Consider the following 17,260-nt stretch of genomic DNA (forward strand, 5'->3'; position numbering starts at 1 on the left):
ATGGGACACAGGAAAGATGCTCGGAGCCTTTCAATCAGTTTTCTATCAGGTGGAAACATCTGACGGCTGAGATCATTCAATCTGGAAAAGTTTTGGCTCTTCGGCTAAGTGGATTGGGCTCAACGGTTGAGATCAAAGGATTTGCCACTATGATTGATGAGTATGGCACTATCTAAACCATCCAAATTGTGGGTCCACATCCAAATTAAGGATCATCTAAATTTAAAAGGGATTTTTAACAAATCCCTACTAAATTATTACAGAATTTATATCTAAGTACTTCCTTTTAATAAGTTTTTATAACACTTCCTTAATAATTTGGTTAATCTTCGTTAATCACATGCTTATTTCTAAAAAAGTGTCATTATTGTGATTTTACGGCCGCTAAACCAAACATAGGAATTGCGAAATAGAGGCATTATGAGGAGCAGCTTAGGTGCAGCCCCAGCCTCACCTAAGATGGTGCGGCACTTATTGTAGGGCCCACTTTAAGTAAATTTTGATGTGGAAAATGAATAAAGAGTTATGATTGACCGCTAAATATTTATTGTGGGCTACAAAAGTTTAGGTTGATATTTGTTTTTTCCCTTCATCTAGTGTGACCTTATTTACAGGTTGTATGGCAAATAAACATTACATTACAATGGGCCTCAGGAAGTTTTTAGTGGAGTTTTTAATCACCCCTTTTCCTTGTAATATGGTCCATCTAAGATTTGGATCAACTTTATTTTTGGGCACATGCCTTGAAAATGACTCATCAAAACGGATGGACTGCATAGAATAGAATACATACATCAAGGTGGCCCCATGATAAGGGTTGCTGCAAAATCTTTCTCATTTTTTTAAAAATAAAATGATCAATCATCCTTTAATCTTAGAAAAATTATATAAAAATAGACAAAATAAAAAGTTGATGATTAAAGTTTAATAGCATTTTTTAAAAAGCCCGGCAAACACTTGTCTCAACCTAAGATACCAAAAGATAGGAGCAGATTATGCACAACCCCAACTGGAGGTATACACGAGTTGAACCAAGTCGAGCTTGGCACAGCTCAGCCACTAGCTAACCTCAGCTCGAACTCGGCTCGACTCGGTCCTCGAGCCTGACAGGCCAGCTCGGCTCGATTCGGTCAGTAGCTCAGGCCAGTTCGAGGTAAGCTCAAGCCCGTGTGGCATTTTCACAAACATAAGGAGTGTACTTTCAATTTCTTATTGTATGTAAAAAAACAGTAGCTACTTACAAGTATTTCATCAAACATCTTGTATGGGACATCAAATTCGAGAAAAAAAAGGTATTTGTTTCATATACATACCTTCCTTGCCACCATCCGACACTTCATTGAACCATTTCGTCAAACATATGGTGAGCAACATCAATATCAAAGTAACTGAGTCACCGAACTGGTTCGATCTAAGTTCGATTCAAGTTGGGGTTCGATCCAAGTTGAGTCGAGCTTGGGCAAGCTTGAACTCGGTTCAAAAAATTTTCAAGCTCCAAAAATCAGTTTGACTTGGCTTTAACTCAATTTTGAACCGAGCCTAATCAAGCTTTTTCGAGTCGAGTCGAGCAAGCCAACCGAGCTAACTCGGTTGGTGTACAGCCATAGCCCCAGCCACACTCTGTGGCCAAACATGGTGCAGGCCTGACAGTGGGGCCGGGCCTACTTTGATGTATGTATTGTATATCTATGCCATCCATCTGTTTTATCAGCTCATTTTAGGGCATGAGAGCCAAAAGGAAGCAGATCCAGCTCTCAGGTGGACCACACCATAAATAAAAATAATGATTGAACATCCACCATTACAAACTACCCAGGGCCCATCTTAATGCCCACTGTAATTTACCTAGCGCAGACTGCAGAGGCACCGACAGGGGTTACTAACACTAACGTGGGAGGAACGGCTTAACGTGCATTAAATCCACGCCGTCCATCATGTACACCACCCTTTGTTAGGGCTTTATTCTAAAAAATGACCACCCGGGCAAGCGTGGATCTTATGCACGTGGATTTTATTCACATGGTAGGGCCCACCTAAGTTTTAGAATACTGTGATTTTGGATAATTCTTTCATCCTGATAAGGAAAATCATATGAATGGATTAGATGGCATAGAAAAACCGCAGTGGGTCCTACACAAAACTAACGGTAAGCATTCCACTCCAACTGTTTCTCGTGTGGCCTACATGAGCGTTGGACGATAATGTTTTTGGGTTCAACGGTTAAAAATAGGCACCATATCTGATGGACGGAATGGATTACAAGAAAGTTCCACGCGCGTGCCTCTCTGTCTGCAAAAGTAACCCCAGTAGCTACGGACGCGGATTGCGTCCTACCCCCGCCCGTCTCCAGCTGGGAACGAGCAGCAGCTTTGAGTGGCCTCCGTGATGTACGGATCTTATCCACACTGTTCTTCCATTTTTTCCGATCATTTTAGGATATTAACCCAAAAATGAGGCAGATTCAAGGCTCAAATGGACTACACAATGGGGATTAAACTCTTACCGTTGAAAACTTCTTGGGGGCCACAGAAGTTTTGGATGGAGCTGATATTTGTGTTTTCTCTCCATCTAGGTCTATTTAACTTTATTAATAGGTTAGGATAGCAAATAAACATCACGACGGGCCCTAGAAAAGTTTCAACGGTGACAATCATTATCACCACTGATTCCTGTGATGTGGTCCACTTGAGCTTTGGATATTCCTCATTTTGATCTCATACTCTAAAACGATACGAAAAAATATTGATGGACGGTGTGGATAAGACCCATACATCACGGTGGCCACTCAAAGTTTCTGTCCGTTTCCAGCTGGTGCGTCCGGTAGCTTCAGAGAGGGACGCGGAACTACCCCGCCTGTCCCAAGTTCGGCACAGCTAGGGCCTCTGAGGGGTCACCAATGATGTTTGGATTCTATCCACGTACCGTTGTTTTGAGATGTTTTTGAGAAATCCACCCCGTACATCCGTTTTTATTCCTAATTTTAGGAAATTCGACCAAAACATGAGGTGTATCCAAAGCTCAAGTGGCTCACACGAGAGGGAAACTTGGGGAAAGAAATTCCTACCGTTGAAACTTTCCTGGGCTCCACGTTGATATTTATATGCCATCCTAACCGTTTATAAGGTCATTACTACTGGGATGAAGTGAAAATACTAAAACAAATTGCCTTAAACAAACATTTTATGGCCCCAAGAATGTTTCAACGATTCAAACTGAATCTCCACTTTTTCCTCTCGTGTGACCCACTTAAGTTTTGGATACACATCATTTTTGATCTCGTGTACTAAATTTATCTCTCAATGCGTATGAACGGGGTGGATTTCTAAAAAACATCTCGGTGGACCACACCCAGCATCAACTTCCTGCGCAAGGCTTTAGCAGGAAATCCGCGTCCGTCCCCCTCCCAGTGCCGAGCTCGGTATAGGCGGGCGCGTATTGGGTACTGGATCCACGCGGGCCTAGCTAGAGACGGACGGTCTGTCAGGCGCTCTGTGGGGCCCATCGCGTTGCATATAAACTATCCATGCCTTCCATATTTTTAGACAGATCATATTAATGCGTGATCTATAAACGGAGACAGAACGAAGGCTCAAGTGGACCACATCACAAGAAAAGCAAGGGGATTCAAATCCTACGGTTGAAAATTCCCTAGGGCCCACCTTGATGTTTATTTCCCATCCGACCTGTTCTTAAGGTCACATAGAGCTGGATGAAGGTAAAACATAACTATCAGCTTCATCCAAAACCTGTGTGGCTCCGAATAAGTTTTCAACGGTAGGATTTCATCCCCACTACTTCCATTCGTGTGGTCCACTTCATTCTACCTCCTTTTTTGGGTTCATGCCCTGAAATGATCCATAAGGGAATAATGGCCCCTTACACAAAAAACGTGGCCCACCCAAATTTTCGGTGGGCAGAGAAAGCATGCCGAAGCTGTCAATGGAAGTAATAAAGGCTCAAATCCAGTGCATTAAAGCCCTAGTTATGCCCCACTTTTTTTTGCATGCGCACCTTTTTTTTAACTTTTAGTACAAGAACAGTACCTTTTTAGTACTTGCATAGTACCAAAAGTAGGAAAACTAGTACGGTGTGCATAAAAACATGGTCTCTGAATATCATTTCCCTTCCAGATAATTAAAATAGACAGCGGTCCAAATTCCAAAGGAAAAATAGAATGATTGGTCTTAAACTGTTGTATGCATTCTTCCCTAGGAAAGTACATTTGGAGGGTCCTCGTCATTTTTCAAAACAGGCTGGCCTGACCAAGCAACGACGGGTGTATTTACAATTAACCATGTACTAAAGTATTCCGAAACAATAATGATGGTCATAATGGCTACCATCATTAGTTTTATGATACAAAGTGTAATGATCATTTGTTACAACCCTCATAAAGAACTATTATGAGCCATTTGGCACCATGGATTTGGGAGTTTTTGAAGTAATTTGAGGGGATTATTTCAAATTCCCTTATATGTTTTGCACCATAAAGTAATTGGGGATTTCAAATATTCCCAAAGAGAGGGTTTGAAATAAAATATAAAAACTTAAATTATATCTAAAATCCTTCCAAGAATTGCATGGGTAACATGTGTCACTTGACTATTATCCTATAGGACACATGCCCACGGATAACATCGTAAAACAATTAGATTATCAATTGCATCACTTAATTACTTTAATATGATGATTTGTATCATCCCAACAATGTCCATGTACATCAGTAGTTAAAAGCCGTTAGCTAATCACTTGGATGTGATTGTGTGCTTGTGGCCCACCCAAGACTTAGAATTTCATCATTTCCAGGCAAAACATATATTTCATCCTGCTTATTACAACTATTGTGTCAAACATTAAGTAATTACACTAAACATTAAGTACTTACATTAATCAGAGATATTAAAGTTGATTTAGTAATTAAATTCAAACCCCTTAAATATACTATGCATAATTATTTTTGAATTTAAATTTAAAGTGAGTTTGAATTCATGATGCCAAACACAATAGTAGGATTTCAAATCTCCCACGGTCATTTATGGAAAAAAATTAAAAAACCTGTGTCGACTTATAATAATCTGACTCATAATAGTCTATTACGAGGCTGTTATGATTTATTTGAGGAGCACAGCATAATCATTTTTTTCCGTAATGATTGTTACAGGTGGCCATTTACATAAGGGTAAGGGCCCTTAAGACAATATACCAGGCACCATGTAAGGTAGAGTGTGCATCAAATCCATGCCGCTCATAAGGTTCTCCGCCACATTTTCTCCATCAATCATAAAAATCAGTCCAATAAAATACTTAAGTGGGCCAAACAATGCCAGAAAATTCGGAAGCGTACTGGCTGGTGTACCACACACCAGCTATATAGCTAGTGTATTTACGTCAGCAAAGTCCCATTATGAGGTATGTGTTATATCCAAACCGTCCATCGATTTTGTAAGCTCGTAGTAAGGCTTTAGACAAAAAATAACACATATCTAACAATAAAGTGGACCACACTGCAAAAAGCAGTAGGGATTGAACGTCTATCATTGAAACCCTTTTCGAGGTCACGGAGGTTTTGCATCAATATGAAATTTGTTTTTCCTCTTCATCCAGGTACTGTGACCTTATGAACAGATTGGATGGAAAATAAACGTTATGGTGGGCGCTACGAATTTTTTAACAGTGAAAATCATGATCTCCGCTGCTATTTGTGGTGTCGTCCAGTTGATCTTTGGATATGATTCATTTTTATTTTTTTTGGATAATGCTCTAAAATGATCTCAAAAAACGTATAAACGGTGTGGATATAATAAATACATCATTGTGGGGCCCATGTAACTTTGATCTCCTTTGAACCGTTCGTACAACTCGGAGCTCGAGGAGCGTCAGCGATCGTCTTCGCACGACACCTACCTACAGCAGCAATATAGCTGGTGTGGTACATCAGCCAATCCGCTTCCAGAAAATTCACTTGTGTGACTCACGTGAGTGTTAGAATCTACTGATTTTCAGGTAATCCATTTACCTTGTTGTGACGCTTCAGATGAACGGATTTGATGCAATATACAAACCAAGATGGACCCTACACTATGATATTAACGGTTGAACTTACCATCACAACCGTTCCACATGATATAGCCCATACGAGTTTTGAATCGGCCTGATTTTTGGGCCCTGGGCCAAACAAAGGGTGATGGACGGTTGGATCTCATCAACATGAAGTCCTACGTCCACGTCAGCGAATAGACGTGAGCCTGCATGACCACGTGTGGTCACACGAGCGAACCAAAATCAAGTTTCGAACACCAACCGAGTCGACTCAGCGATTCAGTGAGTCTGTAGGTAAGCCAAAGATATCAAGATATGAAACAAAGCCAAACACTCCCAATCTCAATCTCAAAAGATTTGCTTCTGAGACATCCAAGCAGTTATTATAATGAGGGAAGAAGATATCAAAATCAAGGACACAACAGACAAGGGAAATCAATCCACCTGCAAAAACACAGCATTATTCAATCAAGCAAAACACCATTAAAAGCAGTTCTGAGAAAATGCAGAGAAAATCCCATACAAAAGAAGGAAAAGTCACTAGAATTACTTCAGGCCTTTGATGACAGATCAGAGCCATTGAGATTCAAAATTCAAGCCTTTGATCCAAAACCCATGTTCGGAAATTCAATCATCTGCACAATCAGATTTGGATGGGAGATTAGAGAGCATCACTACAAGAAAGGAGGGGGGACTGGATTTTAGTTAGATATTTGAATTACCGTTCCTCGATCGGGAATTGGCAGACGGGAATAGAGAGCTGGCCACCGGGATTGAAATCGAGAGCTGAGTCGTCGAGGACGCGGCCCGGTCCGATCGGTCCTCCAAATCAAGCCATGAGTCTCTGTTCTTTGGTGGCTGCGGCCATTCGTCGAAGAAGAGGCGGAGCGGCTGCTGAGGCTCATCATCTCTCTCGACCTTCACTGCTCGGCTTCCTGACTTAAAATCAGTACCCAGAACAAAGCAATGCTGCTGCTGCTGCTGCTGCTGAGAGTAGTAACTGCTCGGCAAAACAGAGGAATTCCGCTGCATAGACCGCCATGAGCTGTCGATATTTGAATCAGGAATGCTCCGCAAACTTCCCGAAGCTTCCGAGAAGAAGGCGTGCTCATCGATGTCTTCTTTCAGCCCATGCAAATACCTGAAGAAAAAAGAACATATGAATCAAAGGAAAAGAAGGAAGCTTTTCTTCTTCTTCTTCTTTTGGTGGGTTATTTATTTTTTATTTTTTTTACACAGACCTGTAATCTTTATCAGCTGAGGAGTAAGAAGAAGAGTCCAGATTGAAATGGGAAGTGGAGTTTTGGTTGGAAAGGGAAATGGCAGGAGTTATGGAAGAGGAGGAATGAGGATAGAGATAGGGATGGGGAGTTTGAGTTGGAATATGAGAAGAAGAAGGAGAAGTAAGAGAAGAAGAAGAAGAGAAGGAAGGGGAGAGAGAAATGACTCATCAAAATGGATGGACTGCATGGAATAGAATACATACATCAAGGTGGCCCCATGATAAGGGTTGCTGCAAAATCTTCCTCCTTTTTAAAATAATAATAATAATAATAATAATAATAATAATAATATTGAAAATGCATCCTTAATAAATAAGGGAGCTCACATACACATGACCTCATTTTTGAACTGTGGAAAAATAAATTATTCTCATTTCTCTCATTTCATACCACACTTGTTACATGGAGCTTGACAAATATTACCACAATGATGTCGGTGTCACATCCACTTTATCCATCTACTTGCCTAATTCACTTAAAGGCATGAGCAGAAAAATCAAGGCAACTCAAAGCTCAAATTGAGCCCCACGCACCACAAGAAATTGTAGGGATGGAAGCAACAACTATGAAACCTTTTTGGGGCCCACTGATGTTGTGGATGAAGATGAATTTATATTTCCACTCTGGAATCCTGGTAGGACTCACCTTATGGATGGGTTAGACGAGATACAAAGATCATGATAGCCCTAGTAAGGTTTCAATAGTGGGCACATGATTCTACGATATTTCTTGTAGTGTGACCCACTTGAGTTTTGGATCAGCTTTATTCTTGTAGTCACGTCAAAAAATAAAAACAAACCAAAGCTCTTAATATAATTATTTTTCACCCTTTTAATAATTTAACTATTTTGTTTTGATGATGGACAGTCACCATACTCTTGTGCAATCTCAAGGAATAAAAATATAATTTTGGTAGTTATTTTGGAATTATCCTAATCCAAGGAAAGCCTTATCACTTGAAAAGTTTTAAAAGTTAGAAATAAAAAAATAAAAATCAAGCAGCTAGAGTTCCAATCTTATATTAGAATAAGCAGCCCCAAACATCATGCCTTTATAGGCCAATGTTGTTTGTATCATGTTCTAAAGCAGGTCGTGTACATTTTCATGTCTAAGATGGACTCAGAGAAGACTCGATTGGAGGCAAAAGCCATCAAGACTGTCAAAACCTTAAAACAGGCATATCTCCCAAACCGGAATAAGTTACTCGACGTACCAAATCAAATATGACACTTACTATAAATAGTAAATTTACTATTTATAGTAAATTACGAATTTTAGCAAGTTTTAGTTGTGGTTTAATTCCTAAACTTTTTTCAAGTCTTTGTATCCCTATTCAAAAGAATGTAGGCTCGTTTATTTCATCTATCAATCAATCAATTATTAACAAATTTTACAATTATTTTTAGTTTCTGTCTTTTTCTTGTTGGTTTGAGAAATCTCTGTGAGTAGTTCAGAAAAGCTTTGTAGATTTAAAGTAGTTATCCTTGAGGAAGACGGTGATCAATCTTATCACGTTCATCCCTGCATCATATCACATCTGCTTCGTCCATTGGGTGTGTGCTCCTAACAATAAGCCTTAGGGCAAAATATAAAGTAGATAGAGAACTTAGATATGCAACACCATAGTAACCGATGGGTATGAAAATCCAACTGTAGGTTTGTGGGGACAATATCGTGTGCATCTTTCATGAAACCCATTCCTTCGGTGTAGCTCACAAGGATGAGATGAAGGGATGATACAAAAATATGCTTTAACCAAAAACCCAGGTGAACCACCCTGCATGAACATGTAGATTTTAGGCACAATTCCACATTTTTACTATTGTTGTGGCTAATACCGGTGTTTTATCAGAATAATCTATTGTATGTATGGTAGACAATCATTTTTAGCTAATGGACAACAGATTTCACACATACAACATGGTGGCCCCCACCCAACTTAGGTTTTCTATACTGTATAGCAATTTTATTAAGATGATAGTTCCTTCATTATCAAAAAGTAATCCAATCTAACTTGGCTTAGCTAAGAGAAATCTAATAGAATGTGTCTTAATGAAAATTATTTAAACTAATTAAGTAGGTTGAAGATACTCTCTTTTTAAAAAAAAAAAGGATAGCAGAAAGAAAATGCCACAATAACTAGATCTTGGCTTATAAAAGTCCCTATTAAAAATTACACAAATGGATAGCTAATTAAAATAGAGAGCGGTCCAAATTCCAAAGGAAAAATAGAATGATTGGTCTTAAACTGTTGTATGCATTCTTCCCTAGGAAAGTACATTTGGAGGGTCCTCGTCATTTTTCAAAACAGGCTGGCCTGACCAAGCAACGACGGGTGTATTTACAATTAACCATGTACTAAAGTATTCCGAAACAATAATGATGGTCATAATGGCTACCATCATTAGTTTTATGATACAAAGTGTAATGATCATTTGTTACAACCCTCATAAAGAACTATTATGAGCCATTTGGCACCATGGATTTGGGAGTTTTTGAAGTAGTTTGAGGGGATTATTTCAAATTCCCTTATATGTTTTGCACCATAAGGTAATTAGAGATTTCAAATATTCCCAAGGAAGGGTTTGAAATAGAATATAAAAACTTAAATTATATCTAAAATCCTTCCAAGAATTGCATTGGTAACATGTGTCACTGGGCTATTATTCTATAGGACACATGCCCAAGGATAATATCGTAAAACAATTAGATTATCAATTGCATCACTTAATTACTTTAATACGATGATTTGTGTCATCCCAACAATGTCCATGTATATCAGTAGTTAAAAGCCGTTAGCTAATCACTTGGATGTGATTGTGTGCATGTGGCCCACCCAAGACTTAGAATTTCATCGTTTCCAGGCAAAACATATATTTCATCCTGCTTATTACAACTATTGTGTCAAACATTAAGTAATTACACTAGACATTAAGTACTTACATTAATCAGAGATATTAAAGTTGATTTAGTAATTAAATTCAAACCCCTTAAATATATTATGCATAATTATTTTTGAATTTAAATTTAAAGTGAGTTTGAATTCATGATGCCAAACACAATAGTAGGATTTCAAATCTCCCACGGTCATTTATGGAAAAAAATTAAAAAACCTGTGTCGACTTATAATAATCTGACTCATAATAGTCTATTACGAGGCTGTTATGATTTATTTGAGGAGCACAGCATAATCATTTTTTTCCGCAATGATTGTTACAGGTGGCCATTTACATAAGGGTAAGGGCCCTTAAGACAATATACCAGGCACCATGTAAGGTAGAGTGTGCATCAAATCCATGCCGTTCATAAGGTTCTCCGCCACATTTTCTCCATCAATTATAAAAATCAGTCCAATAAAAGACTTAAGTGGGCCAAACAATGCCAGAAAATTCGGAAGCGGACTGGCTGGTGTACCACACACCAGCTATATAGCTAGTGTATTTACGTCAGCAAAGTCCCATTATGAGGTATGTTATATATCCAAACCGTCCATCGATTTTGTAAGCTCGTAGTAAGGCTTTAGACGAAAAATAAGACATATCTAACAATAAAGTGGACCACACTGCAAAAAACAGTAGGGATTGAACGTCTACCATTGAAACCCTTTTCGAGGTCACGGAGGTTTTGCATCAATATGAAATTTGTTTTTCCTCTTCATCCAGGTACTGTGACCTTATGAACAGATTGGATGGAAAATAAACGTTATGGTGGGCGCTACGAATTTTTTAACAGTGAAAATCATGATCTCCGCTGCTATTTGTGGTGTCGTCCAGTTGATCTTTGGATATGATTCATTTTTTTTTTGGATAATGCTCTAAAATGATCTCGAAAAACGTATAAACGGTGTGGATATAATAAATACATCATTGTGGGGCCATGTAACTTTGATCTCCTTTGAACCGTTCGTACAACTCGGAGCTGGAGGAGCGTCAGCGATCGTCTTCGCACGACACCTACCTACAGCAGCACTATAGCTGGTGTGGTACATCAGCCAATCCGCTTCCAGAAAATTCACTTGTGTGACTCACGTTGAGTGTTAGAATCTACTGATTTTCAGGTAATCCATTTACCTTGTTGTGACGCTTCAGATGAACGGATTTGATGCTATATACAAACCAAGATGGACCCTACACTATGATATTAACGGTTGAACTTACCATCACAACCGTTCCACATGATATAGCCCATACGAGTTTTGAATCGGCCTGATTTTTGGGCCCTGGGCCAAACAAAGGGTGATGGACGGTTGGATCTCATCAACATGAAGTCCTACGTCCACGTCAGCGAAAAGACGTGAGCCTGCATGACCACGTGTGGTCACACGAGCGAACCAAAATCAAGTTTCGAACACCAACCGAGTCGACTCAGCGATTCAGTGAGTCTGTAGGTAAGCCAAAGATATCAAGATATGAAACAAAGCCAAACACTCCCAATCTCAATCTCAAAAGATTTGCTTCTGAGACATCCAAGCAGTTATTATAATGAGGGAAGAAGATATCAAAATCAAGGACACAACAGACAAGGGAAATCAATCCTCCTGCAAAAACACAGCATTATTCAATCAAGCAAAACACCATTAAAAGCAGTTCTGAGAAAATGCAGAGAAAATCCCATACAAAAGAAGGAAAAGTCACTAGAATTACTTCAGGCCTTTGATGACAGATCAGAGCCGTTGAGATTCAAAATTCAAGCCTTTGATCCAAAACCCATGTTCGGAAATTCAATCATCTGCACAATCAGATTTGGATGGGAGATTAGAGAGCATCACTACAAGAAAGGAGGGGGGACTGGATTTTAGTTAGATATTTGAATTACCGTTCCTCGATCGGGAATTGGCAGACGGGAATAGAGAGCTGGCCACCGGGATTGAAATCGAGAGCTGAGTCGTCGAGGACGCGGCCCGGTCCGATCGGTCCTCCAAATCAAGCCATGAGTCTCTGTTCTTTGGTGGCTGCGGCCATTCGTCGAAGAAGAGGCGGAGCGGCTGCTGAGGCTCATCATCTCTCTCGACCTTCACTGCTCGGCTTCCTGACTTAAAATCAGTACCCAGAACAAAGCAATGCTGCTGCTGCTGCTGCTGCTGAGAGTAGTAACTGCTCGGCAAAACAGAGGAATTCCGCTGCATAGACCGCCATGAGCTGTCGATATTTGAATCAGGAATGCTCCGCAAACTTCCCGAAGCTTCCGAGAAGAAGGCGTGCTCATCGATGTCTTCTTTCAGCCCATGCAAATACCTGAAGAAAAAAGAACATATGAATCAAAGGCAAAGAAGGAAGCTTTTCTTCTTCTTCTTCTTTTGGTGGGTTATTTATTTTTTTTTTTTACACAGACCTGTAATCTTTATCAGCTGAGGAGTAAGAAGAAGAGTCCAGATTGAAATGGGAAGTGGAGTTTTGGTTGGAAAGGGAAATGGCAGGAGTTATGGAAGAGGAGGAATGAGGATAGAGATAGGGATGGGGAGTTTGAGTTGGAATATGAGAAGAAGAAGGAGAAGTAAGAGAAGAAGAAGAAGAGAAGGAAGGGGAGAGAGAAGGTGGGGTGGGGGATGATGTTGATGGGGTGGGTGTTGATGTCAATTCCACAGGCTTTCTTGAACGGTTTCTGCCTCTGTGCATGTGCCTCTCACAGTACTTGGAGTCTGGGTAAGCTTCTTTAGAGCACCTCCATTTCTTCCCATCTGTTCTCCTGCACCTTCCTGGCTCTGGGTCTGCTGCTTTCCTGCCAAAACCCATCTGAAAACAACCCCACCCAGCTGCAAGAAAACAACAGAAAGCCAGATCTTGTTACTTTAAAGGTTTTTTTTTTTTTTTTTTAATTTTTTTAAACCTCAGGAATTCAAAGGATTGGTAAAATGAAAATAAAAGAAAAGGATGAAAAGGGAAGATGAAAATAACCCCACCTTATTGCAATAAACAGAACAAGATCTTGCTTTCACCTCTAAAATTCAAAGAAATGGGGAAAAATGCTAAGGCCAAGATGAGGAAAATATGCCCAAATAAAAGAAAACAAAAGAAGAAAAGAAAACCTCACTGAGCTGCAAAAAAAAAAAAAAAAACAAAACCCAACTCCCATTTTCACCGCAGGAGAGAGAGAGAGAGAGAGAGAGAGAGAGAGAGAGAGAGAGAGAACATCCAGTTGAAAAACAGAACCCAAATCCCATTTTCACTACTGAGAGAAAGCGAAATGAATGAAGGAAAAAACAAAAAACAAAAAAAAGATATCCGGCTAACGAAAAAAATAAAAACAAGAACCTGCTCCTCAAAAAATTGAGAGAGAGAGAGAGAGAGAGAGAGAGCGCCATAAGCAGGAATCTTACTAGGATGCTGAGGGAAGAGCCTGGGTAAGGTAGGACTGATGGGAATGGAATCACATCCCCTCCTGATTGGATAGAGAAGATCAGGTGGGATTGGCATCCCACATGTCATGTATTTGAAGATGAGAGCTTGGTGTTCCAGCTCCTGCCATTGTCTTGCCGTGAAAGCAGAACACCTATTCCTTGCATTCAACATCTTCAACCAAAAAACACCCACAACAAGCACCAACAGCAGCTAAAGATTCAAAGCTACACCTCCAATCTTTCAAACCTCGTTGCTATATATAGATAAAGAGAGAGAGAGAGAGTTAGAGAGATAGAGAGAGCAGTCTCATCTCAAATCTCTCTCATGGGGTGTTGCAGAATCTTCTGTTGCATGGATAAAACTAATAGCTGATGCTGCCACCTGAGTCTGCCTCTCTTATTATGACTGCAGCAGAGCAGCTGCTGCTGTGCTGCAGCTGCCACTGTCGTTTTTGCAGCAGCTGCTACTGCTGCCTGTTGCCCTTTGCTGCTCTTGTCTCTGCCAGCTTTGCGGAAACCCATACGCCCAGTTAAATAAATAAATAAGTATCATGCACTTACCTACGTACACGTGTCTACATCTGTCTTCATCCAAACTCATCAAATGGTGGGACAGGCTTTCGATGCCACGTGATAAAAGAAACTCCTTTACACTGATCGAATGGTCAGGATTGTCTGATGGATTTTATCTTAATTGGTAGTGGGCCCATAAAGATGGGTGCGGGTTAGGTGCCGCCCCGGCGTCACTGAGACCGTGCGGCCTACCGTGTTTGTATTCTAGCTAAATCCTCCGCCGTCCATGTAAAAGCACATAAATATGAAGCAGATCCAAAACTTAGGTGGACAGTACCATAGGAAACATGAATGACTGAACGCCCTACCATTAGGGATTGATTGGTTTTCCGTAAATGGGTGTAAATCGGTCACGATTATTTACTCTTGTAACTGGGTGGTCACATCATAATATTTGACTATAAGGATGATTTTGTTACCTGATTTGTTTCAACCTTAAATTACCCTGAAAATGGTAATTTTGTAACCTGAAACTGTAAATTTTATATTGAATTTTACCTCCTCTTACGAGTGTATTTGGCTCTCAAAATATAAGACATGATTTCTTACGAAACAAACGCGTATAAGCGATAATGATGGCTTATTTACCTTGCAATCATAGGAAATCGGAATATCAATTGGGCCCTAAAAACTTTGTAAGGCCCACCATAATGTTCCGGTAAGGTTAGTCAAGTGGACATGGATGAAGGGAAAGTATATAAATATCAGTTTGATCCAAAACTTCCGTGGCCCATTAATGGATAATCATGTGTTTCCTATGGTATGGTACACCTGAAAACGGGATCTGCTTCATTTTTTAATTCATATCCATAAGCACTTCACTTAAAATGAAGACAAGTCACTCCCTACGGGCCTATTTGATTTTTGAAGTAAATGGTAATTACCTGGTAAATAAGTAATAATTATTTACCAGGGAATTATCCCATTGTTTCCTGCACCTATGTTGACGACTGAGCTATTTGGCACTAAAATTGAGGATGGTTGCCAAATGAATATAGGGCCCACTATGATGTACGTGATGTATCAACACCGTTCATCCTATACGTCAGCTTGATTTAGGCCATGAACCCCAAAAATGAGGTAGATCCAAAGCTCCAGTGAACCACACCACAACAAACAGTGGAAATTGAATGCTTGTCGTATAAAATTTATGTGGCCCGTAGAAGTTTTGGCTGAAGCTGATATTTGTGTTTACCCCTTATCAATGTTTTTATGACCTCATAAACAGGTTAGATGACAAATAAACATTAATCTGGGCACAATAAACAAAATAACTTTTAATGGTGGACGTTTACGGCCATTGTTTCCTGTGATATGGGCCACTTGAGCATTGCATTTGTTTAAATTTTGGACTTAGGCCCTAAAATCTTTTGATAAAATGGATGGACGGTGTGGATATGTCATACACATCATAGTGGGGTCCACAAATGCAAGTCAGCTTTTTCGAACTAATTTTCGAGAAGAAAATGCATTTGAAATTTTAAACAAGGGAAAAGGTAATAATCACCTTTTTCAAGGGTATTTCCCAATTCCCTCAAAATCAAACAGGTCCTAAGCTTCAACTCGATTTTAATAAATTATCTTCTACAAACTTAGAAATCATTGAAAATCCAAATGGGTCGAATTGGGAGCATAATCGGCGTGTCACGGAGAAAACCAATGGACTTGATCGGATAGCACCAAATCCAATAGCGATTCGGTCAAGACCATACCTCTGAATTCCAAAACCCTAAAAACTCTCTATATGTATCAACCGATGTGTGAAAAAAGTATAAAATGAACTCTCTCTACCCATGGATTGCTCTCTATAACACTTAGTCTTCCTGAATAATGTTGTTTTGAGGTGCGGGAGGTCATCTATTCAAGATTAAGGAAAGTACGGTCGTCTTTGTCCACAAAGCGGCCATGGTATTATTGAGAGCAAATTTTGACCGATCAAAATGATTTATGATACATTGGAAAGATAGTCAAATGATCTTTCTAACGAACTTAAGTTTCCTCCAATCCGGATTATGATGAGGAAGATCCTGATCGTTTATCAAAACCACATATTGCCGAGCAATTAAAACTATAAAAACTCTGACCCCACTTTAAACAAGTCAAACGAGATCTGATTAATGTGATTTTAGTTGTATTAAAAAGTTTATCAGGTGGCATTTTCAATGATCCTAAGATCATAAAAAACAGACCATCGATCAAATTACAGACAACCAATTGCATATACTAAACGGCCATACTTTCGGCAGGTCAAATGGGTTTTGATCAAAGTAATTCAAGTCTTGTTAAGAAGCTTATCTGATTATCTTTCCAACGAGACCAAGATTACCGAAAATGAACGGATAACGAATAAGATACAAGTATTTAAACAATTTGCAAAAAAAAATAAAATTAATTATTCATTACATTTTTTATATATATAATATATATAATAAAAAGTAATTATTACTTTTATAAAATAAATATAATATATATATATAAGTAATCATTATTTTTTAACTTTTTTATATATAATATATTATATATTACATTTTAAACTATGAGCGCCCATACCACAACCCAATGAATCACAGCCGTTGGCAACAGAATTCGGCTACCAATGCTTATATAAGGGATCTGATGGACGAAGGAAAACACACAAATACAGATACAGAGAGGAACAAGGAAAGTGAGCCAGAGAGGGAGAAAATGGAAGAGAAAGAAACAGAAAGCGAGAGGAAAAAAACAGAGAGCAGAAAGAGAGATAGAAAAATACAAAGAGGGTCTGAAGGTTGGAGTTTACCCGAAGGTGCTGCCCAACGTACCTTAAAAATTTTCAACATGCCAACATGATGCCCCACATATGAGACAAAAATAACCATTAAAAAAGTCATTGAAACTAAGACTTTATCTATCTCTATTTTATTTGCATTTCACTCCACACATTCCAAGTATATCAAATATATCCACATTTCTTTATATCTTACTCTACATTATTTACCCTCTTTCATTTTGTCTTACTTTATTTTCCTACCTAGGATCTTAAATCCTG

The 17,260-nt window shown here is 39.2% G+C and overlaps 1 protein-coding gene across 1 annotated transcript; it reads right to left on the reverse strand.

Moving 5' to 3' along the window:
* Positions 1 to 6,381: 6,381 nt before the first annotated feature.
* On the reverse strand, positions 6,382 to 14,155 carry LOC131250712 (growth-regulating factor 1-like). Its single transcript, XM_058250991.1, has 7 exons — positions 13,639 to 14,155; positions 12,654 to 13,074; positions 12,138 to 12,556; positions 11,738 to 11,859; positions 7,281 to 7,474; positions 6,762 to 7,180; positions 6,382 to 6,674 (listed from the first exon to the last, which is right to left on the reverse strand). The coding sequence occupies exons 1-7, from the start codon at positions 13,829 to 13,831 to the stop codon at positions 6,667 to 6,669; spliced, it is 1,776 nt and encodes a 591-aa protein (XP_058106974.1). The 5' UTR covers positions 13,832 to 14,155; the 3' UTR covers positions 6,382 to 6,666.
* Between the last annotated feature and the right edge of the window lie 3,105 nt (positions 14,156 to 17,260).

This window comes from Magnolia sinica, chromosome 7, assembly GCF_029962835.1.
Source record: "Magnolia sinica isolate HGM2019 chromosome 7, MsV1, whole genome shotgun sequence".
In the NCBI taxonomy this organism is placed as follows: Eukaryota; Viridiplantae; Streptophyta; class Magnoliopsida; order Magnoliales; family Magnoliaceae; genus Magnolia; species Magnolia sinica.

Excerpts from the sequence above, each read along its gene's own strand:
- LOC131250712 (XM_058250991.1), bottom strand. The coding sequence starts at position 13,831 with ATGTTGAATGCAAGGAATAGGTGTTCTGCTTTCACGGCAAGACAATGG. Across the intron at positions 12,557-12,653 it reads TCAGCTGATAAAGATTACAG|GTATTTGCATGGGCTGAAAG; the intron begins GTCTGTGTAAAA and ends TTTTTTCTTCAG. Across the intron at positions 11,860-12,137 it reads CAATTCCCGATCGAGGAACG|GAGGATTGATTTCCCTTGTC; the intron begins GTAATTCAAATA and ends GTGTTTTTGCAG.